The 24,479-nt window shown below is 47.5% G+C and overlaps 1 protein-coding gene and 1 long non-coding RNA gene across 2 annotated transcripts in view; one reads left to right on the forward strand and one right to left on the reverse strand.

Moving 5' to 3' along the window:
* The window catches only part of LOC119181225 (uncharacterized), an 83,814-nt gene extending 69,155 nt beyond the window's left edge, over positions 1-14,659 (forward strand). The window contains exons 16-20 of the mRNA XM_037432406.2: positions 822-1,078; positions 2,294-2,355; positions 4,416-4,609; positions 5,687-5,841; positions 12,188-14,659. Of these exons, the coding sequence (XP_037288303.2) occupies positions 822-1,078; positions 2,294-2,355; positions 4,416-4,609; positions 5,687-5,841; positions 12,188-12,511 (992 nt within the window). The 3' untranslated portion in view covers positions 12,512-14,659. The remainder of the gene's footprint in view (positions 1-821; positions 1,079-2,293; positions 2,356-4,415; positions 4,610-5,686; positions 5,842-12,187) is intronic.
* LOC142774609 (uncharacterized) overlaps positions 1-16,052 on the reverse strand; it is a 160,702-nt gene extending 144,650 nt beyond the window's left edge. Inside the window, exon 1 of the long non-coding RNA XR_012886468.1 lies at positions 15,755-16,052. This is a non-coding gene — a long non-coding RNA (uncharacterized LOC142774609). The remainder of the gene's footprint in view (positions 1-15,754) is intronic.
* Between the last annotated feature and the right edge of the window lie 8,427 nt (positions 16,053-24,479).

Here is a 24,479-nt window from a genome sequence, read left to right on the forward strand (position 1 = left end):
AAAGGGGGAGGAAAGACTTATCAAGCACACGTGCGACAACAGGTTATCATCCAGAGCAGGTGAGGCAGAATCGGGTGCTGGCTGATAAGCGGTGAGCGATGTACCAAACGCAACAATTCACCAATGCATTCACTACCACACAACGCTCCAGCCACATGGAAGAACCAAGTGGTCGTGGATTCTATATCTGGAGGCAGAACTTTTTCTACTAGTTTTTTCATGTGCATTTTACCAATGCCATATTCGTGATGGAAATACGTCAGTGAAGTCTAGGTGGACCCTGGCATAAAACACTTTCGTGCTAAAAAACAAATTCATAGTTTCGAAAGTGCAGACAATAAGATACAGCCAGAGCAGCTACACTTGTCACTAAGAGATGAGGGTATTGCAACCCAAGTGAAGTGACATATGTGTAGCACCACCTGATGACAAATCGAATTACTCTGTGTCAAGTCATTTTAAAAATCACATTTTTCTGCAAATTTTTTATCTCGAATAGATGTAATTTTTTATCTACCCAATCAGTATATTTGTTCCTATAATGAACTACCAATATAACATGCATTTATACACCTGCTTATGAAGCAGCCACCATGAGTAAAATGTGTGGTGGTGTTGGTCTCAGTGTATCACAAGTATTGGTATGAGCCTTGACTACTTTAATGTGCTATGAATTCACTCTGTGATATGTGAAATATTGATCGTCTGATGTGGAAACTCGCAAAGCTCACACAGTATTTGTGGAAATACGGTAGATGTATGCAGTGTAGAATGTGTAATTGTAATCACCTTTCAAAATACTCTCCATGGTTCTGGTACAGCTGGTACCAGACCACGCCCATCGCCGGGAGGTGGCACTAAGGCCTCAACACCAGCAGAGGACGGAGGCGAAGGCCCAAGCATCACTCCGCCACGGTATACGCCGAAGGGTGGGCCACCGCAAAAGCCGACAACACCTGCACCACCCAGCCTGGAAGAGTACCACCTGCGGTTGCAAGTGCTGGAACCCTGGCAGGCCAGCTATGGCGTGCGTGGATCGCGGCCTTACTCGCTCCTCTCTCAGCAGCTGACTAAAGGGGTGAGCACTATGAACACAACATTTATTAATCGTAGTGGCTCAAGCAAAATGAGCAAACCTACCCTACTTTATTCACTGATCTACATTTGTGTCGTACGCGATGTTATCTCCAGTGCTTGCTTCGTGGTATCTAGATCTCATCCAAACAAAATCGCAAGTGCCTGCTATAACTGTGTGCTGCCCTCGCAACTCACTTGAACAGTGTTCACAACACATACAGCATACTTAATGAACGGAAAAATTGTTCCATTAATCGTAACTTGTTCAGTATCAGCTGTTGTCAAATTAAGACAAAAGACAAAATGGGAATGTACAACATTAATTTCAGAAATAGACATCTGTTGCTCAGGGTACCTCTTGAAAATAGGGTACAATGCTAAACAACATTATAAGCCATGCTCATGCCTGCCAACCCCGAAAGTGAACAGGATCAAAAAGCAAGCGGATCCTCGACATGGCAAGGCGGCGAGCACGCGAGGTGGTTCAGACTTCTCAGCCATAGCCTGGCCTCCTGCTCCATCGCAGAGGTGGCGCACTTTGCGCTTTCATGAATGTCCCAACATTTCACAGCTGTTCCTGTAACTATCAGATGTTAGCTCTCAACTGCCCACTTGCTGTGTCCAGAATATGATCAGCTTGCAAAAGCTGACAAGATAGTTGGCATTCCACAGTGCAACTCCTCATGTGGCACAGGGCAGTTCTTCATTGTTGCTGTGTAAAGCTCAAATTCCACTTTCAGCTGGCTTTTCACCTCAAATTCTGATTGTCTGTGGTAAAGCAGGAAGCTCTGAGAGAATGAAAAGGTCTGTTCTGGAGTGGTCGCACTTGCTACCCAGTCTTGTGCCAATAATTCCTACTTTGCATTGAAGTTTCCATCGATATCCATACAATTGCCTGTCCACTTTGGTCATCCAGCAAGTAATTGCGTAGTCTTGTTCACACAAGCCGGACGTTGGTGACGTACATTTCATTTGCTCAGCAAATAGTTTATATTACCAAGCTGCAGTATTCTTGTGATCACGGTGTCATTCTCTACATACTCAAAGCTCCATGGGGGCAGGAACTGTCATATTTAAACAAGATCAAAGTTTCAAAACACTTGTAGGTTTTTTATCAAGGGAGTATTTACCAAAATAGTTAAAGGGGGCCAGATATGTCAAATGTCATGCCTAGTTATAGTTGTCGATTTATTAATTATCACTTTATCGATTTCAGCTGGAACCAGCCCTGAACGAAGTGTCTGAAAAGCACCAGATCAAGCTCAAACGCCTCATAAGGTAAGTTTTGCAAAACAGGATGACAGTGACATAAGTAAAAATAGCTTAGATTGATGACGGACTTGGAGTGGCTTTGTGAATTTCATGAAAAAAGGTGTTGGAATTTTACACAGCGTCCACTTTTACACCCAGCACAGCTGTCTCATCTTTATGCAAAACAGACAGGGCTACGTAATCAATGCACCCATTATAGACGTTAAACCAGTGGTCGAGCCTACCTTAATGAGAAATGATAGCAAAGAGGTACTTAGTGTGTTAAGAGATTCAGTAAAAGCAAAAGTAAGCAACATCTATCCAAATGAGGCTACAAAAATACCTCTAAAGAACTAAGGATTTTAAGAGTATCATTGGTTAATGAACTCTGCATTAAGGTGACTTATCAATGGCCTATTTTAATTCCGTGCTGGACAGAGTTGCCTGTCAGATAGCCCTTTCAGGTATTAAGCAAGTTCAACATATGCCACCAAATTTTCTTATCCCTAGGCTTGGGCGAAAATTTGAGTACTTCAAATATTCGAATGAATATTACAGTATTCAAATTTGCTTTAAAATTTGAATTATTGCATAGGAAATCTCTGAATATTCAAAATGAACACACTAGGCATGTATCAACCACAAGTAATTCCTGTTAAAATAATTTCACTGCCGTAGATAAATGCTGTACAGTGAATACAATGTTCCAGGGGGAATGCACAATGCCGCAAAGCCATATTTCCAGGTTAGATGAATCTATTACCTTCTTATCGATTCATTAATCAATGCAATGCATTTATTTGCATATTGCAAGCACTTTTGCATCTTGCAAGCTCTTTTGCGTACCAAATGCTCGTGTGGAAGTGCATGCATTCCAACAGCAGATTTCGCTGGAGCGATCTTGCTCTGAGCAGCGTGCTCTATTTGCTATCCGGCCGAGCAGTTGTGATCTGCCATCAGAATTCAAATGAGAAAAAAATCACGCCATCTCCCCAAAGTGAATGATGAAAAGTTGGATGAAGCTTTACTGCTCATCGGTAAAACTGTGAAACATTCGCCCGCATATAAACACACACATTAGCCAACACACTATCAGGTGCCAAAGTCCACACCTGTGCTCGACACAACGCCTCACTTTCGCACGCATCACATCGTCACAGAATGCTGCCTTGAGTTGTCAGAGCGACAAACGTTTTGTACTTTTGTAACTGCTTATTTCCTCATTTGCTTTTAATCGTGGCGTTGACAAGGGAACTGCTAGGAGGAGAATGAGCGGAGCGCATACGGGTCATTTTCATCTAGTGGAGCTGCCGTGGCATTTCAAATCCCCTAAAACTGCCTGCGGATGAAAGAGACTGACGAAAAAGAGGGAACGCGGTCTCATATCAAACTAGAGCAGTGTCGGAGTGGAGCGAGCGCCAGGAAAGAGAGGGTAAGCACTCCAGTCCGCAGCTCTTTAGCGGCCGCTCCGAGTACAAGTGAGCACAACAGACGGCGTAGGAACTTACCCCAAGCAAGAGAAGCTTTGCCCCTAAAATGCCAACTCCACCCATAGTCATTGCTGTCCCTCCAACAGAAATTCGAATAAGTTTTTCGTCCTATAGTGCGTACTCATTTTCATGACGTTAGGCACTTCTCGAGTGTTTCAGATAGCTCACTTTCCCTTACAGACCTAAGTTGTCATCACTGGATTCAGGTCTGAAAATTGAACGTCCTGATAAATTTCATTCAGGATTTGGACACTGTTGCTCAACCAGACGCGATGTTTTTAGGTAGTAACAACAAAAGCTTCAATTCTCAGTATGTGCAGTATTTACATTATCTAAGGGAAAATACTTATGGCTCGAGCTGGAACAAGCTAGAGTGACTGTCTTTTGCAGGCGAAAAGCAAGTGCGCCATGGAGCTGCCATTTTTTTCTTAGGTTGTAACCAAGTATAGTTCGAAGCAGTTTTAACTCAATGCGAGCAGCAGCTTAAATCATTCGTCATTTCAAAATGATCTACGGAAGGACCACGTAAAGCCAAGGTGGCATAGAGGAGCCTCAGAATGACTGACGCACATCTTGCGATGCTTTTTTTCTGTGCAGGGAGCCCGATGGTGTGGTAGCCGAAATGCAGCTGCTGTTGCCAACAGATCGCGATTCTCGGGCAGTAGAGGAGAGCCTTCGCACTGCCCTGTTGCCGGGACAGCTTCTTGGAGGCTTGCGTGTAAACCCAGCATCTCTTCAGCTGCACGTGGGCGATGCACCCGAGTCGCATGTGCGCCAGTCCTCCCTTCCAGGCAAGTTTATTGCGCAAGCTTTCTACTTCAAATTTCAAGTGCAGCCCATGCTCTTGTGCACTGACCAGGGTGAGTTCGCAGTACAATGTGAAAAATGAAATTGAAGCAACAACTTAATTTTTTGTGCAAGAGTAGCAGCATTAGCCGTTGTCATGGCGACTACAACCTTGCAACATAGTCGGACGTGCAATTTCTCACCATGATGTATGCTCACATGCCTATATGCGTATACCCACAGGGTGTTTGGCTAACTTGCACACAGTATTTTTTTTTTTAATTTCACGTGCTCTAAAGAGAAACTGTAAAAAAAATTGGACTGGGCAGTTACCTTGTCTTAGATGGAATAATTCCTTGTTCTTGAACAAGCATTACAACTTTAGAGTAATAAAACAAAAAATAATTAAGCAATCTTCATTAATTTCCCAGCTTGGAGGATTGGCAATTATCTTATCACAGAAAAAACATTCTGAAATTTCAAAACAAGTGCTTCAACCTTTATAAAATTGTAAAATTGTATTATTGTAAAATTTTTGGTAGAGTTAAGTGAAAAGTTCATTAGGCAATCAACGTTAATTACCCAGCTTGGCAGATTGTAAAAAATATTCTGACATGCTGCATACAGCTCAGTACAATCCTTGGCTAAATGCACATGCGCAGCTGTATGTTTGTTTTTAATACCAGATGAAAGTTAGCTGAAACACCCCTGCAATGAACTTGAAAGGGCCAAAAATTTAGCGCAGGCACAAATGGTGGTGGCAGGTTCCTTTAGAACATTTATTATTACAGCCACAGCTACATTTGCACTGCTGTACAACTGTACAGTACTGCAAGTACATTACTGTACATAAATACACCTGACATGGAGTGGCTTTCTTCTATAGATAATTCGTTATAAACTATATTTGTCATTGTTTTCATAGCAATAATATTAATTTACTTTGTATTAATGAATGAGTCATTATTCCATGTTTCCAATATTGAGGTTTGGTTACCACGAATGCTCGGCAGTGGTAGCAGTGTACACGATGCCTACAACTCTTGAATGTTCTTATGAGGGTCATCGCTCTTTTCAACCAGGTTCCGACTCGTCGGGTGAAGAGTCGTCCAGTGAACAGATAAAGCTCTACGCCATAGTTGGCGCCGTTGCTGCCCTCGTTTTCCTGCTGCTGGTGCAAGCGGCTTCCATGGCCTGTCGGAAGAAGCTGCGTACCCAGCCCCCTCCGCCCAACAGGGTAAACACAGCGATGCTATGTAACCACTTAAGCACCGAAGAAAAAATAATGGTATGGCTGCACACTCGCAGCACTAAGCACAGTTTCAAAGTCAAGTCCAGTTAAGACGAGCTTACTAAAATAGTTCAGTTGGGTTATGTGGCTGGCATATTACAGCAGGAGGTCCTAATATAATTACATGAAAGGGGTAAACACAAATGTAGAGCAAGATTATTTGGAAGAGTGAACTATATATTGTCACGTCACTCCAGGGGGTGTCGACAAGATTTACTGACGTCTGAGCAACAGGGCTCTAACCAAGCGCGTCGGTTGGGCTTGTTTGCCAGAGCGAGGGCCCACGTGCACTTCTTTCTTCTCTGTGGTGTGGGCCTTCACCTTGGCATACGACCCACTACTAGAAAGAGGTGGCAATATTCCCCCTCAACAACAAAAAAAGAGCATCGTCCCATGCTGCAAAGTTATTGAAAAAAAAAAAACCAAAACAAAGTAGTTTAAACAATGAAAAAGGGCACCAATAATGAAATGTTAGATGCGATAAGTTCACCAATGATGAGGCAATTGTCGGAGCACAAATAAAAAACACACAGGAAAAGTGGTCTTTTAGGAACGCGCAAAATAGGGCTTCATGCGCACCACGTGAACTATGTCAGAGGTCGGTTGTTTTCGTTGTACCCATCGTGACGACGTAGCGTCCGGAACCACTTCGTAGTTTACGTCGCTCACGCGGCGTAATACTTTATACGGACCGAAGTATCTGCTGAGCAACTTTTCGGAGAGGCCACGGCGTCGAACAGGGGTCCAAATCCAAACTTGGTCTCCCAGTCTGTAAGATACGTCATTGTGACGCATATTGTAACGTCGTGCATCAACCTGTTGCTGCTGACCAATGTGTAGCCGGGCGAGCTGGCGAGTTTCCTCGGCACGCTCTGCAAATTCTTCTGCGTCAGTTGTTAATTGATCGGCGCCTTCACAAGGAAGCATCGCATCCAGCATCGTCTGAACTTCGCGGCCGTAGAGAAGGCGGAACGGTGTAAATCGGGTTGTTTCTTGAACAGCGGTGTTATAAGCGAACGTCACATAAGGCAAAATGCGATCCCATGTTTTGTGTTGGACGTCGATGTACATGGAGATCATGTTTGTGACTGTCTTATTTAGTCGCTCGGTTAAGCCATTGCTCTGCGGATGGTAAGCAGTCGTCGTTCGATGCCTAGTGTTACTTAGTCGAAAAACTTCATCAATAAGTTGTGCAGTGAACGCTGTTCCTCTGTCGGTTATCACTGTAGATGGAGCACCGTGGCGCAGAACAATGTGGCACATGAAGAACTGTGCTACCTCAGAAGCCGTGGCTCGTGGTATCGCCTGTGTCTCAGCATAGCGGGTCAAATAGTCAGTTGCAACAATGACCCATTTGTTGCCGTCAGACGATAAAGGAAATGGGCCGAGAATGTCCATGCCAACTTGGTCAAATGGCTTGTGGGGTGGATAAATTGGCTGAAGTAATCCAGCCGGCTTGCTTGGTGGCGACTTTCGACGCTGGCATTCACGACAGCTTTTAACGTACTGCTTCACGCTTGCAGAAAGTCCGGGCCAGTAGTACGCCTCACTTACTCTGGCGAGCGTTCGCGAGTAACCTAGATGACCAGATGTGGGCTCGTCATGACACGCAGAGAGGACTTCATCCCGCATGTCCTTCGGAACGACGAGGAGGTAAGCGCGGCTCGTAGGACGGGCGTTTTTTTTGTACAGGACATTATCTCGGAGGCAGAAAGATGTCACGACGCGAGATAGATGGCGAGGTATAACGGCGCTATGGCCCTCCAGATAGTCGATGAGCGGTCGAATCTCTTCATCCTTTCGCTGGCGTCTGCTCAAGTCAGATGAGCTAAGGGCGCCCAGGAAACCGTCATCGTCCTCTTCTTCTTGATTGACTAAAGGTATGGGTGCACGTGACAGCGTATCAGCGTCTTCATGCTTCCGTCCAGACTTATATACGATGGTAACATCAAATTCCTGTAGACGCAAGCTCCATCGGGCCAGTCGTCCAGAGGGATCACGAATGTTTACCAACCAGCAGAGGGCGTGGTGGTCCGTCACCACTTTAAATGGACGACCATAGAGGTACGGGCGAAACTTGGTGATCGCCCACACTACTGCGAGACACTCTTTCTCTGTGGTCGTGTAATTCACCTCGGTACGGGACAGTGAGCGGCTGGCATAGGCTATGACTCGTTCTTTGCCGTGTTGATGCTGGACGAGCACTGCGCCGAGGCCGATGTTACTGGCGTCAGTGTGCACCTCTGTGTCAGCATCTTCGTCAAAATGCGCAAGAACAGGGGCTGATTGCATCCGCTGTCGTAGCTCGGCAAAAGCAGCCTGTTGTTCGGTAGCCCATACAAACGGTGTGTCATCGCGTGTAAGGCGAGTCAAGGGTTCCGCTATCTTCGAAAACCCTCTAATAAATCGTCGATAGTAGGCGCACAAACCCAGAAAGCGCCGAACAGTCTTTTTGTCTGTAGGATGCGGAAACGCGGCTACAGCGGCAAGTTTGTCGGGGTCGGGTCGTACTCCATTCGCATTGACTACATGGCCAAGGAATTTGAGCTCTTCATAACCAAAGTGACACTTCTGCGGTTTGAGTGTAAGATCTGCTGATTGAATAGCCTGTAGCACACTCCTGAGGCGGTGAAGGTGTTGCTGGAAGGTTTCAGAAAAAACGACAACATCATCAAGGTATACGAGACAAGTTTGCCACTTCAGACCAGTAAGCACAGTGTCCATCATTCGCTGGAAGGTTGCGGGCGCTGAGCACAAACCAAAAGGAAGGACTCGAAATTCATACAGGCCATCAGGGGTCACAAATGCCGTTTTCTCGCGGTCTCGCTCGTCAACCTCAATCTGCCAGTACCCGCTTTTTAAATCCAAAGAGGAAAAATAGTGGGCGTGGCGTAATCTGTCTAACGAGTCGTCGATGCGTGGCAGCGGGTACACGTCCTTTTTAGTCACGCTGTTCAGCTTCCGGTAATCGACGCAAAAACGTAGCGTTCCGTCTTTCTTCTTGACTAGGACGACCGGAGAGGACCACGCACTGTTGGAAGGCTCGATGATGCCGTCGTCAAGCATTTCTCGAACTTGCGTACGAATGGCTTCTCGTTCCTTCGCTGACACACGGTAAGGCTGTTGGTGTACTGGGCGGGCGTCGTTGTAAGTGATGATTCTGTGCATAGTGATCGAAGTCTGGCGCACCTTAGAGGAAGCAGCGAAGCATGACTTGAATTCAAGCAAGAGTTTCCGCAGTGCTGTCTGGTTTTCTGGTGTGAGGTTAGAATTAATATCGATATTGTTTAGAGACGTATCGGCGGCCTCCACTGCTTCCGACGAGAAGCAGATGGGAATGGTTCCTAATTCATCTGCAAACGCTAACGAAGTGCCACGGAAAAGGTGTCGGTGTTCGTTGCTGAAATTTGTAACGAGCAGTTGAGATCGGCCATCACGTAGCTGTATGATACTCCTAGCCACACAAACACCTTGAGTCAGCAGGTGTTCAAAATTACTTTCTCCAATCGCTTCACCATTTCGCAATCCACAGCATTGTGACGTCGACAATAACACTGGCTCTTGGAGGAAGCGTTATACTTTCAGCAGAAACACGAAGAACGTCGGTACGTTGTTGGTCGTCCTGCTTGTCGATTGCTCGGTCGGCTGAGAAGGTGATGCGATTCTCTTGAAGATCAATGACAGCTCCATATTCGTGCAGGAAGTCAACACCAAGAATAACGTCGTGTGAACATTCACGGAGCACAAGGAAACTTCCTACAAAAGTATAACCGCAGACCCGAACTCTACTCGTGCAGGTTCCAAGCGGAGAGACGGTGTGGCCACCAGCCGTTCGAATCACGGAGCCATGCCAGGGCGTGATTACCTTCTTTAGTTGTCTGGTCATTTTCCCGCTTAGTATCGAATAGTCAGCCCCGGTATCAACTAAAGCACTTACTGCATAGCCATCTATCAGCACCGGTATATCCAGAGAAAGCCGCACATATCGCTCAGTCGAATCTACACCCTTTACTGTTAGCGTCGATCGGAGGTCTTCAGCACGTCGACTGCCAGCGACCTCGCCTCCAAGGGTCGCTTGCGTTAGTTTTCTCGGTGGGGACTGGAGAACCGTGCGCCAGCATGGCGCTGTGGCGAAGATGAAAAGCGCCTCGGCGATGGTGAGCGCGACTGCCGTCCAGAAGGCGGTGGCATGCGCTGTTGAGCCAGGTAGTCCTCAATGTCCCGGGGTCGCTGGCCATACCGAGGAGGCGCTGAATATACTGAAAATCCGCGCAGCCCGAGGCGCCGGTATGGACACTGACGGTACAAATGGTCCGCTTCACCGCAGTAGAAGCACAAAGGTCGGCGATCAGGAGTGCGCCAAACATCAGATTTCCGAGGCGAAGCACGTCTGTCGTCAAGGTAGTGTGCTGGTTGTTCCGCAAGATGCACAGGGCTGGCGTAAACGAGGGGTGGCGGTGTGCGTGTGTTCTCGTAGTACCGTAGAGGCTGCGCCGACTGAAGTGAAACCGTAGGAGGTGCCTGAACAAACAGCGGGGAAGAGGAAGCTGGGCGTTTCAAGGCTTCTGCATAGGTCGGACGGTGGTAGTCAGCCGGGGCGGGTGTGGCGTTATTCAGACTCACAGGGTCACGAAGGGCATGATGCAGCTTGTCCTTGACGATGCTTGCAATGGAACTCACCGTAGGTAGTGGTGGTGTGGCAGCCTTTTGCAGCTCCTCGCGTACTATGGAGCAAATAAGGTCGCGCAGACACTCGGTGTTGCTCCCAATATTCGTTAGAACTTGAGCAGTGGACGTGTTCACTTGCCGCTCATACAGGGTGGATCGATGCTGAAGCATCTTTTCCATCGTGACAGCTTCAGACAAAAACTCGGCGACCGTGTTCGGAGGGCTCCGTACAAGACCAGCGAAAAGCTGCTCTTTAACTCCCCGCATCAGGTGACGCACCTTCTTTTCTTCGGTCATACTTTGATCGGCTCGTCGGAACAGGCGCGTCATATCTTCCACATAGGTCATGACAGTTTCATTGGGCATCTGGATGCGGGCCTGGATCGCTCGTTCCGCTCGTTCATGGCGATCAGCACTTCTGTAAGTATCCAACAGCCGGCGGCGGAATTCGGGCCACGATGTCATCTGTTCCTCGTGATTCATGTACCAGGTACGTGCTCCATCCTCTAAATAGAAGTACACACGTCGTAGTTTGGCCGCGTCGTTCCAGTCGTTCAAAGCAGCCACGCGCTCGAAGTCGACCAACCAGTCCTCGACGTCTTCGAGCTCGGTGCCATGAAACGGTGTCGGAACCTGCGGACTTTCGAGGGTGTACCGAGTCACCGGGGGGTTTTCCGTACCTGTTAGAGTGGTTTGAACGGACGTGCTCATCATACTGGTGTGAACTGTAGGGTCAGCTTCGGGAGGCAATCCCCTGATCCTGCGGCTTGTCCGATGAACGGGAGTGTTGACTCGAACTGGGCTTGTGGTGCCGCTTCCAGGAGGGGTCTGCAACATCCGTGAGGGGCCTACCCAGCACCTCCACCAGTTGTCACGTCACTCCAGGGGGTGTCGACAAGATTTACTGATGTCTGAGCAACAGGGCTCTAACCAAGCACGTCGGTTGGGCTTGTTTGCCAGAGCGAGGGCCCACGTGCACTTCTTTCTTCTCTGTGGTGTGGGCCTTCACCTTGGCATACGACCCACTACTAGAAAGAGGTGGCGATATAATGAGTAAGCTTGATTAAAATCATATAGAAGTGAATACATAACTTAATGGTAATACTATATCAGTATTGAAAGAAATCTCATGGAAATTATGTATCTTTTCATCCACCTTCCTTTCTTCAGATTTACGTTACAGTTACTACTACTAACATCCTTTGTGCTTTCCTTGGCATCATTGTCTGTTGGTTCTCATTAATATCGTTACTACATATTGTGCTACGTTATGCAGCACATAATATGATGTCTGCTCCGTTTTCTTACTTTTTTTTTCTCTAACTAAACACAGAGCCCCTTTCACTATGGTATATGTGGTACACTCAAACCTCATTATAAGAAATTCGCATCTTCCACGAAAATAAATTCGTTATATTCAAAAATTCGTTTTAAAGGTATATTCCTAGCACTGTATGTATTGCCAGACTAATCTTTATTTACTTCGTTATAATCGATATATTGTTATAACTGGGTTCATTATACTGAGGTTTCAGTGTATATGCACATGCTTATTATTTCTATATGAGACTCTATACTTGGGTTATCACATGTAATAAAATGTGCATTCCTACTGGCTGCCCAGGAAAAATTGCTGACAAGCTCTCACTGGAAGGACTACTCCACCACAGCCAGTAGCAACTACAGCTACGAGAACTTTGCCCTGCGGCCTGATGAAGATCTGGGGCCCCCTGCGGGTGCACCTCGTGCTGCCAGCGTCACATACGACCGGGGCCCCGCCCGCGTGCCACCTCCCGCCACCAACCCATATGCTACTGCCCAGAGGCGGCAGCCGCAGGAGATGAATCCCGACTTCTACTTCATGCCGCACCAGCGTCGTTACTCCGGCGAGGTGGTACGAGTGTTTGTGGACTACAGCAACCCAGAGTACACTGGGGCACCCAAGTGAATGTGCCAGCCGGTGACGAGAACTGAAATGGCCACGGCGAACTATTCAGTGAACTTGCAGTGCTGTAGTCGCCAAGTGGCCAAGCCAAAGCACGCCTGCGGGTCTATCAGGCATGCCAGTGGTGACGTGTGATTTGACGCCGCAACGACAGCTCTGCCTTTTCGAAGAGCTTCTCTGTCACAGTCATAGAAAAATCAACGACTACTGAGTGACTTATTTAGGCTGACGAGGCACAGCAACGAGGTGATCTTGCCAAGGTATGCCCGCAGGTTCATCGGGCATGCCTGCACCTGAGTTACAGTGGCAAAGCCATGAGCCATCAAACTACACATTCGCACACAAACAGTGTACCAGCAGATCCGTTGAGTATGGTGCAACTCTTTCTTTCCGTGCATCACACACACCTACAAACTTCACGAACTGTTCACATTGTTACAGCTGCATTTTGATGTGTGTGAGAGGCACTGCAATACTTGCCACTCAAAAGAAGTAATGCCTGCCATTCATACTTGTCAACATCTGTTGCACTATTCAATGTACCTGCAGCTCACTCAAAACCTGTCAACACGAATTTGTGTGGCAGGAAATATTCTCAGGCTTTGCAAACCGCTGGAAACTTCAAGCAGCGAAAGTGCAAGTGTGCTGTTGTGGTGAAGCAGCGATCCCTGGTTTATTTCCAATTTCTGGCTGACGAAGTCAATGTTCATATGAGATGGCATACGAATGTATCAACTCACTTCTGCAGCTGCAGAATAACCCCACCTTTTTTTTTTTTTTTTTCGTGTGTGTGACTCACTATCACACTTAACAGCACAATAGGCTACAGCCTCAAAAACCGCACGGTGCACACTGCCTCAAAGACTGGGGCATAACTCTGCAAGCTGTACCGCAGTTTATTTGCCTGCGGTATATTACCACTATTCGCACACGTTAGCTCAGCACGTTAAAACACAATGTATGTGCCAAGAGCAACTGTTGCAGGACTCTTCTCTGCCTCGCAACTGCCAAAAGAGCCAAGCGCCAATAAACTGGCCTCTACAACAAATGCAGAGTCTGAGATGCAGGCTCTGCATCTCAGACTCTGCTACACTCCACAACTGCCTCCGCACAGCACCTGTGAGCAAGGAGCGAACGTCGCATGATGCATACTTACTCCAAGCAGTCCTGCCAAATTTTAGTGCAAAACTATGTTGCAAAGTCAACAAGCAGCCTCAGGAATGGGCGATAAGCAAATACTAGAAACATCTGCAGGTTAGCATTACAGGCTGAAGCGGTGCATGTTACCAGTGATCTGTATCTGAGGGTACTGGTCACAAACAGTGCATGTGCCTATTAATGTATGCAGGTGGCCTGGTACACATGACTTTGTGTAGAAATCATCATTGTGGTTCCATTCTGGTGTCTCTTTTAACGAGGTCTTTCACGCTCTCTTGCTTCCAGAGGAGGTGCACTTGTTCTTATTAAGGTCACAGATGGTGCTTGACTGACTAAGTACTGTTTGGCAGGTCATGGTAAGGTCATAAAACCTTTGTAAATAGCAGCCTACATGAATTCCCAGCAGATATGTGCAGCTGGGTATCTTGTGATACTCCAAACGCTTGAAAAAAAAAATGAGACATCGAATAGTGAAATTTGCTAACCTGGTAATGTATAGACGTGCTAGTTTCTCTACTAATTCCTTATTGATCATTGCACAACATATGGAGCAGTTATACTGGCCAAAATTATTTAAGCAGATAGAAAAGCATATGGGTGCAATTAGTTAAAGTTAACTGATGTGTACTATCTGTAGTAGTCAGGATGACACAGTGCATATGCAACATGGCTAAGCATGAATTTTCGAAACTATATGGGTGGTACATGATGTTTCATTTACAACAGTTTTAACTAAATGGAAATTTTGACTTTTCTGTCCTAAACTTTGCAATAATTGCCTGCATCTGAAAGGGAATGCATATTGCTCATTTCACATAGATGAAGATTCAGTTGAGAAATCCTGCTTCATTTACAAGTCTTGATTTATATGCTGAACAAGTTGAAGACAGCTTTTTGACTGCAGTCAAGGCATGTCCGAGGAAAATGGTATTGGTTCAAGTGGCTTCTGGGTATGGCCGAAAATTCGGTACCAATAAAGGTGTGGAAACAGAGGCCTTCTTGTCATGATGCTCCTGATTGTAGTTTCACCAATAAACATGACATCACATCACGCAAGAAAAGCCTTGCAGCATGAGCATAGCCTGGGGAGGGGAGGGGGATGCAACTCTGCCATCCTAAAGCTTTTCAGTTTTGCCTGTATATATTTATACACCCACTCATACAAATGCACACACGAACATGCGTAAAGTACAATTGAACCTCCCTCCGCCCCCCCCCCCCCCCGAGAAAAATTATTCTGACTACACCTCTTCTTTGCACTTAAGTGTGAGTTACTCGGCCAGAAGCAGTGCTAGCGGGGCGTACGGGGGGTGGGGGGGGGGCGCCGGAGCCCTTACCCCTAAGAGCAAACACAGTTAAAAGAGAATACATGAGTTACCCACTTTCCTGCCCCTCCCTCCCGAACAATTTCACCTGTTGAGGGTGCCACTCAGTGACAAAAATCCTGGCGCCGCCCCTGTACTCGGCATAGTTAGACACCCGCTATGATATAAATTATACTGAGAATGATTGTGCTAGTGAACAGTGACGATATTTGCTTTCCGAACAATGACTTGTTAGTATAGTACTAGAATGCAGTTCACTGTAGTAATAGAGTGGTACTCGTAAGGGCGTAGCGAGGGGGTGGCACACTAAGCCTCTGCCCCCCCCCCCTCTTCCAAAACAAAACTTTTTTTTTTTCTGCCATGGCATAGAGAGCGAAAAATGACCGCTTCAAGGCAAGGTGGTTTCCCCCTCTTTTCTCGGAAAAAAAAAATTCTGGCTACGCGCCTAGTACTAACTAGTGCAAGGGGGCAGGCCCTTTAATTTCGATAAATGTCCTCCTTTTGCGTCTCTGCCCGAACCCCGGAGCCTCGCAAAGCTGATCAATTAAGTACGCACCAGTCTCTCAACGCCCGAACTACCTCATCCTAATGACTCGCAAGGTTGAAAAGACAGGCGCCGTTCGTTAAGTCATGACTGCGAGAATCACAGCAACTGCACCTGCTGAAGTTGTATTCTCTGTACATGCAGTACACACATGTCTGCCCAACATTGAATTGACAGGACGGGCGCACGAAAGAAGTAAAAAGATTGAATGTTTCATACCAGTAACGACGGAGCGAGTGCCAGGCGGTGGCGGGAAACTTTTGGTCGTGGCTTCCCGCGTGTCAGACGAGGGAACGAGCCAGCCAGACGAGGGAACGCCAGACGTTACCCAGATGTTCTACCTCTATCTAGAAATCTAAGCTAATTTGAAGGACAAAACTGACTAAAAATACATTTCTTAATGTTCATGGCGCCATATGCCAGCATTCTTGACAAATGTATCCACGAAGTCGTGAGTTCTTGTGTGCAACTGTGTGCAACAGAAAGCATCCAAAAATGGCGCCATTAAGACAACCTCATCACAGCCATGACCTACTACACTCCTGACCTGTTCAGATAGCGGGGTTCCTATGGGAGCGCGTGTCCCCGCTCTCGTTCAATCGCTCGCCGTAGGTGGCGCTACCTATAACCTGTTCGTCTGCTACTTTACGGCTGTTTGGACGGCGCTAGAGTAAGAACGGCTGCATTCCGTGATGAACAGCCGGCATATATGTGACTATTTTTTCACTTAGATGACTGGTCAAGTAAGCTGTTCAGTGTGACGAAAAATTTATTGCACACTGGTGGACAAATGCGAGAATCCGTAGACTTACATAGTGTAGGACAGCATATGTGATGTTGCGTCCATTTAATTGCAAAGAATTTGTGAATGACTTTTGAAATATTTGTTTCAAAATTATTTTTCATTAGTGCATAATAATTACGCAATATGAGTGCTCTGTTGGCCGAAATATGACCACGAACACTCAAGCTGACGTCAGCGAACAGGTGCTGACTAGCGCCACAGTGCTCCTAAGTTACGGCCCTAGCGGCAGAAGGTATGAACTAGAACGTGGGCGCTGGAAGAGGTGCTCTCTGGGCAGGTCAGGAGTGTAGTAGGTCATGATCACAGCCTCCTAGATTTCCCTTGCCTGGCGGATGAGCGCGAAATGCCCGTCATCTATGGCAGCGCTACCTACGTAGGATTACGGGGTCTTTGTACTTGGCCTTTGAGATGAGAAATTTTGGCGTTTGCTAAATTCGGAGGCTGTGTTTCGTATCGAAGGGGTTGCCTGCAGAATGAGCGCAAAACGCCTGTCTTTTATGGCGGCGTCACTTACGTAGGGTTAATTATAATTACGTTTACGCCTTCTTAAAACTTTTTTTACGTCATTTTTTTGCACATAAGCTCTAAAACCGTAAAAACTTGTTTGAAGACACCCCTACTTAAGTGGCGTTATCACCATAGTTTTGACGACGGCCGCTTCCAGAGTGACCACCGATAATCCGGCAGGCAAGAGAAATCTAGGAGGCTGGGAACCTATGACCACATCTGCTCGTACAGCGCAAATTTTGAAAAAAAAAAATGTAGCGTTTGCTTTGTTGTAAAAGACGCTTAATTGCATTTTTATTTATAATAATTTAAAATTGTAGTATATTGAGCGAGATAATTTTTTGAATAGTTCAGTTTTTGGTCTCAGAAAGTCGGGACAGTCGCTAAAGTTCGCACACGAAAATTTGTGCACATACGAATTTCCGCCGTTATTATACTCACCTTTGCGCTCGTGCTTTTCGCAATCTTTACCGTTTCGGGCGGCTCACAGCTATGAACTGTTCTACACACGCACTCAGGATGCATCGATGCCTTGGTTTCCAGCAAATCCGCGCGAGAAGTGAATGTTCTTGGGAAGCAGTACCTGGAAGTGCGCACTCATCACACCGAGACGCCGCCAGTGAGTACAGGTGCGGCCAAATTTGGAAGAGCTCAGCGAAATTTCTTTTACCGCGAAAGCTGTATAGAAAACGAAAATACCGTTCGGCATCGGTTTCACGGCCGTCTCCATTGAGATGTGGCTATAAGAGAGAAAAGTGAGCCCCGTAACTGTCTGCATCTGGGTGCGACACCTCAACAGTAGCTCACATGGGATGGGAGTGAGGAAGGATTAAAAGGATCGAATTAAAGGTATATATATAGAGAGAGATGCGCTGAGCCAGCGAGCGAGGACATATCGAGGGGATAGGAGAGGTAGGAAAGATGGAAACAGGAGTCCGAGGACGGGGCACCACTTGCGAGAGCTCTTGTCGGCGTCAAGAGATGGCGTAGGGCAAGTCCAGTAGGTCAGAGGTACGCTGTCGTCGGAGATCGGCGTCAGGAGATTACGTAGAGCCAGCCCAGTCGGCCAGAGCTACGCTGACGTCGGAGATCGCGAGGGCACAACCGGTCGGCACGGAATCCAGCGAGCGAGTCCATTGGCAGTGCTTTCAGTTACGTTGTCTACAGCATCGTACCCAAGCATGCATGCCATTGGCCGCGTTGTGAGTGACGTCGTCCACCCCGTCGTAGCCGTAACGCCGAGCATGCGAGCATCACTTTCTTCCGAAAGGTTCCACATGCCACGGATCCTACGAGCGAGCGGAAACGTGTGGGCAGACGCGCAGCCAGAATTTTTTTCTGTCAGGGGGCGGAGAGTACCTTCTTAAAATAGTCATTTTTCACTCCCTACGCCATGGCGAAAAAAAATCTGGGGGGGGGGGGGGGGGGGGGACCAGGGGCTCTGGCTACGCCCTTGCGTGAGAGAGCTCGCATTCGCCGGACCAATGCTGCAGTTCGGGCACGAAAAAAAAAAAAACGCCATGCCTGCGCGGGACGCACAGTCACAGCGAAAGCTGGAAGAGCGGCTTTTCAGAGTCTTTCTAAACACTATTTTGGTATAAGCACTATTCGGGTAAGTGCTACAGGCACGCTTGCAGTGTGCCCACGTACTACGCTATAAGTCATAATCACAATTTCTGTGCAAGCTCTCGCTGTGCCATCCGTCGTCATTCTTCGGTGAAAAGTGACACCCGCTACACACTCGCAACGAATTTTGTAAGTTCTTTTCGATGCCATGGTTTACGATGGTGAAGAATTGTGCCTGGCGCTATTGTAATGGGTTGTACCATTCGACGGCCCACTCGTTACGCAATTTGCATTGTGTGACGTCTGGCTGTTCCTTTGCTGTTCTTAAACGCTTTATCACGATCATCGTGGTTCCGATTTCTTGTTCCTGGTGCGAAGGATACGCACCAGGAACTGTTCATCCCGACTTGACGGCAAGTGAAACTTTCAATGCCGTTCTCTCGAAAGCAGTACTTTTCATCATAAAAAGATCATTTTTCTATGTAATCACTGGATTTAACAGCTAGATGGGGCCCGAAGTCCTCGCCCAAATGTGCACCCGTGAAGGGTGCGGGGGGCGAATATCTGCGTCGGACGCACCTTTCCTCCCAGAGTGATCCCTCGCAAGTTCGCAATATTTTCTTTTATTTTTTACAATACAATCGTATCTACTATGAGTGGCAAAACGTAAAGATTTACAAATCGCTCAATAAACGCGCACAAATCGTGTCACAGCATTATCACTGCGAAACAGCGCACGTGGACTGGTTCAAAGACCTCATAAAAATCTTTTCGAGCATCCATACGTGCGCAGGCTACTTCTGCAAACCACCGCGTATCTTCACTTTCCGTGATATCCACAGAAAAGCGTTCGCTGTACGATTCCACTTGGTTGCTGCGGCACGGGGCAACCAGTGCCACGAAGCGTGCGCAGAGATGTGTGGCTCGAGCGTCGCCCTCAGACGTTGACCTCAGCCGCGTGCGTCGAGCGGGTGGGCACGCTGGCGTCGGTGATGGTCTGCTCCTGCATCTTGCTGATGAGGACGCGGTTGGCCCGCAGCGGAGACAGTGGCACGATGGACAGGCTGATCTCGGCCTTGCCCACTCCCAGCATCTGGAGGACCTGTTCGACGTTCAGCGTCTCCAGGGCCGTGCCGTCCACCATGGTGACGACGTCGCCCGGGTACAGGGAGCCCCTGCCCGACACGGTGACGTCGGCGCGCTGTGCGCCAAACAACATGACGCTCTTGGTGGCCAGCCTAGTTGGGACGAATTCATCTGTTAGCCACTTTGCGCGAAACAAAAGACGAAGGAAGCAGCACAAGCGGACGAGCGCGCGCTCGTTCGTAGTGTAGTGCTTCCTTAATTTTTTTTTGTCCGTGTGTACCCTTTATGTTGTCTTATTTCGCGCTAAGTGGCTAATAGATAAGATGGACTACATCTAAGGTGAACACTGTACTATACTCGGTTACTCAAGATAGATGGATACATGTCAAAATAGTGGTGTGTCTATATGACCTCCTATTGCGCAGATTGTAAACGATCTGTTGCTAGCGAAGTTGGACAGGTAACTTGAAAAGGCGGCTGAACTGTAGTGAAGTCTTGAGAGTTTTCAGGTTCGTCGATGGCTACATGGTAATTTTCAAGTGTGAATAAGCTAAGGCGTAACCAAGACTTCATCAAATGTCTTTTCTGCCTAAATGAGTGTCCGAGTTCACTCGTTCTCATCCATGAAGTGTCATGTCAGTCAGGCGCGTAGCCCATAAACTTTAGGGAAGGGGAGGGGGAGGCACCACCTTGATTTTGGGAGGGGCACCCTCTTAAGATGGCCATTTCTCGCTCACTATGCCACGGCGAAAAAAAAATTGGGAAAGGGGGAGGGGGAGGTACGTGCCTGGTGTGCCACACCCTGGCCACGCCCCTGCTGTCAGTGAACAATCGATTTGCTTCTCAGACAGGAAACATTTGTTCAGTGCAAACCACACGTGCTGGGCATATCTGACCTATAGTCTCAGGCTATGAAACCACTTTTGCCTTAGAAATCGGCCCTCTCATAACAAACTTGTCCACAGCAAGTTGGTTAAAAGAGGCATGGTGAACTTCGGCATCACCAACCGCCGAGTACGTTCCCTGCTTCCATATGATGGACACCGGCTTCCAAAATCAAAACTAATCGACTAAAAGAAGCCGGCTGCCCAGATTCGCTTCTCGTTTTTGCGGTAGAAACCATAAAAAGGAGAGCGCAGAAGTGGAGGTAGTGCTGACCACAGGGAGAAAGGCGAACGCGAAAATGTCGTGGTTATCCCATGTATACATGCACCAGCTATCACATCTGATAAAGAAGGTCGGAAAAGCGTACATAGGCGTGCAGGTCGTTTTTTTTTTTCGCACCTTACGAGCCCTGCCAACTTATAACCAGAATGACCTGTGCAAGCAACAAGTCCAAACGCTCTTTTAGTGTCAGGCATAAAACCAACCTAGTCACATTTGACACGAATGTATAATAGACAAAATTCCGTTATCATGCGGTGCGTGTTACATCGGTCAGTCTGTGAGATGCCTCAATGGGAGCCCGCGGAAACACGCTTGTAATGCACGCAACGTCACAGACGGTTTCTTGGCTCAGCATGTCAGACGGTGTGGCTGCCATGCGCAGTTCGAAAGCGCGGTATAGTGATGCGTAAGCAGAAAGACGATCCTACCCGTATGATCGTTCGGAAGCCGAGAAAATGGCGCGGAAACCCGACAGCTGTGCCACCGAACCGTCGATCGCTCTCCTACATAGCTACAGTTCATGGCAAACGGCACACATGATCAAAACTGAATTACTCTTCATACTCGTGCATCAGATGTACAAACTTAGGTTTCTTTTTTTTTTAGGGGCGAAGCTCCTTAGGGCGTGGGCTGTGCGTCCCCTGTAGCCTGTATGTAGCCACCTCTGGTTTAGTTCTTGCAGTGTTCACTAGATGGCGGTACCGTCCCCTGTATGTAGCCACCTCTAGTTTAGTTCTTGCAGTGTTCACTAGATGGCGGTACCGTCTCCTGTATGTAGCCACCTCTCGTTTAGTTCTTGTAGAGTTTACTAGATGGTGGTACTTGTAGCTGATGATGAAAAGATGCAAGATGTTATAAACTAGAAAGCGGTACTTGTAGTTGATGAAAGACGCGAGATCTTATAAAATAGGAATGATGTCACACATGGCGCGTGTCATTGGTTGAAGGCAATCGTTCGATTTAGTGCGGCGACGTACGCTAGGGGGAGCGATGCAATAAAATCGAGTGGGCAAAATGTACAGAGGATTCATGGTTTACCAGGTTTACCTCCGGAGCTTCGCCCACTCATCATCATTCACTTCGTGGATATGGCGGAATTTTTTTTCGATTGCTTGGTAATATCTGTACACCATCTCTTTTCCTGTTTCAGTCATACATGCGACATGTGATAAATAAACCTTCATTTGATGGTCCGTGTCTGTCTGATTGTCATCAGTATTCTCTATATCGCACAGTATGCGTCGATAAGAAGTAGCATCAGCAAAGTGTGCAGACGACTAAGTGCATGTGCCACCTTGCGGACACGTAGTCAGTATATTACTTCGCTAATTCCCAAAATAATTCATTCTTGCGTAGTGGCCACTTCGAAACTGTTGGCATTCTACGATAGTTCAGAACGCCAAAAAGTTCTGTTTTTTTTTCTTTTTCTTTCTTTTTCAGCACGGTTTGGGTGTTAGCCGAGAAGCGACTGGCGAATGAGAAGGCGATGCAGACGGGGCCAATTACGCTATCGCGTTCTACTCTTCAATGCGCAACTCAACCACAGGGGCGGAACCAGCCACTCATTTTAGGGGGGGGGGAGGGGGCGGTCGCCTGAATTAACGTTGGAGAGGGGACATGGTCATAACGTTTTTTATTAGCAGGAATACCCTTTCATAGCATAAATACTGTTAATGTGTGCTCACAGTGGCTTCCCTCATTCATCATAATTAGTGATAGGAGGTGTACTACCGTATAACCACTGAAGTGAGGGATATGGGGGTGCTGACACAGACTTCGGGGAAGGGGCGACCCCCCCTAACGTACCCCTTTTTTTCCGCCATTGCATTCATCGTCCTCCAAGTTTTTGAGGAAGCACATATGGCGCGCATCTGCCATTACTTAAAATGCACCATGTCTGTTTACGCGTGCAGTGGACTACGTTATGTTATCAACCTACCGTGATAACGAAGCAGCGAGTAAACTGCTTGGCCCTGTCGTCGTACACCGAGGCGTCGATGATGCCTAGGCCATATGGCGTCGAGCCGCCACATGAGATGCCACGGCCGCGGATGGACACCTGCGCGTCGAATGCGCGTGTTTTGCATTTTTGTAGGGGCGAAGGTCTTTAGGGCGTGGGTCTGTACATCCCATGGGGTTTGCTGTTGGTGAAATACACGTAGCCACCGGTGGCACATGCCAGCTCTATAGAGCGGGTATGTGCCACCGGTGGGGGTACTAGATGGCGGTACGGTACTTGTATGTGGAACTAGATGGCGGTACGGTACTCGTATGTGGAACTAGATGGCGGTAATTGCAGTTAATTATACTCACATGGTATGGGAATGCCCACACAATCCACCTCTACAACCCAGAGGACAGCACAACAGTGTAGGGTAGAAGGCAGCTATGTCCAGCTCGGATCCGACGACCCAAGAGGCCCTCGTGAGACGAGCGAGGACAGCGGCCCGTGCCAATGGGATCCCGGACTAAGGAGACCACTCACCGACACTCCTTCCTCGGTCGCAAATAAATATTTTATTCTCTCTCTCTCTCTCTCTCTCTCTCTCTCTCTCTCTCTCTTGTATGTGTTAAAATTTAAACATAGTGCAAAAATGCACCGTTCATACTCGTTGGTGGCTTCAACGTTGATATCGCAGACACGACCAATAATTGGCTTATCCAACATGTGGCTTCTAGATGTGCACTCAGATGTATGTCGTATGGCCGTATGAAACCAACCACGATCAGAGGAACATGCATAGACCTAGTATTTGCAAATTTTCCACTGCAATCTATACAGGAACCACCCACCCTTCATTTCACGGACCATAAAGCCGTCATAACGAAGGGACATCGCAAGCCATCCATCGCCTCTAAAAACAAATAAAAGTTGATTTCTATATATATACACACAGTGTTTCTCACGATGTCTATACATCATGATCGACTGGGGGAATTGCACACGGAAGATTCGCGGTTCTGATTTGATTTGATATGTGGGTTTTAACGCCCCAAAACCACCATATGATCATGAAAGACGCCGTAGTAGAGGGCTCCGGAAGTTTTGACCCAAATCTGAGCACACGGGCCTACAACATTTCCGCCTTCATCGGAAATGCAGCCACTGCAGCCGGGATTCAATCCCGCGACCTTCGGGTCAGCAGCCGAGTGAGTACCTTAGCCACTAAACCACCGCGAGGGGGGGGGGGGGGTAAGATTGACGGTTTTGCCGATGATTCTCTCCGGAGCTTTGCCCACTCGTCATCATTCACCCCGTGGATATGCTGTGATTTTTGTTTAGAAAAGTGACAGTATGCACACGTACAAAATGCATTCACCGAGTTCTTCCCGCCACGCGGCGCCAGCGAGTGCGCCGCCAATGACTGTGGTCTTACGGAGATCCGGCATATGACAGCCTGGTGTTTGGTGGCACTGCACCTAACTTAGCTCTTTCCTTAGGAAAATGTCTACACAACACGTGCTGCCCAGAACTTCAGAAGTAGTCAGGCGATGAGATTCGCGCGAAAGACCATGAATATGGCGACTGCCACGCTAGCGCCCCTTGCCGATGACATCGGGTGAATACCTCTTATAAGTAGATTGATAAGCGCTCCAGGGGGTTATTACATCGACTCGTAAGAAAACAAGAACACGGATCTCGCGTTCGAGTTGTCTTAGGCGAATGCACAATGTAATCTTGCGTATCCCGTCAAGGGCCCGGCTGGTCACCCATTCACTGTCTCATGTCACATGGTGATGCAGCGGTCAATACGGGCCTTAAACAGTGCGTGCTTACAGTTCTTAAGATCAGTGCAAAATCAAATACATACA

This window comes from Rhipicephalus microplus, chromosome 10, assembly GCF_043290135.1.
Source record: "Rhipicephalus microplus isolate Deutch F79 chromosome 10, USDA_Rmic, whole genome shotgun sequence".
Lineage (NCBI taxonomy): Eukaryota > Metazoa > Arthropoda > Arachnida > Ixodida > Ixodidae > Rhipicephalus > Rhipicephalus microplus.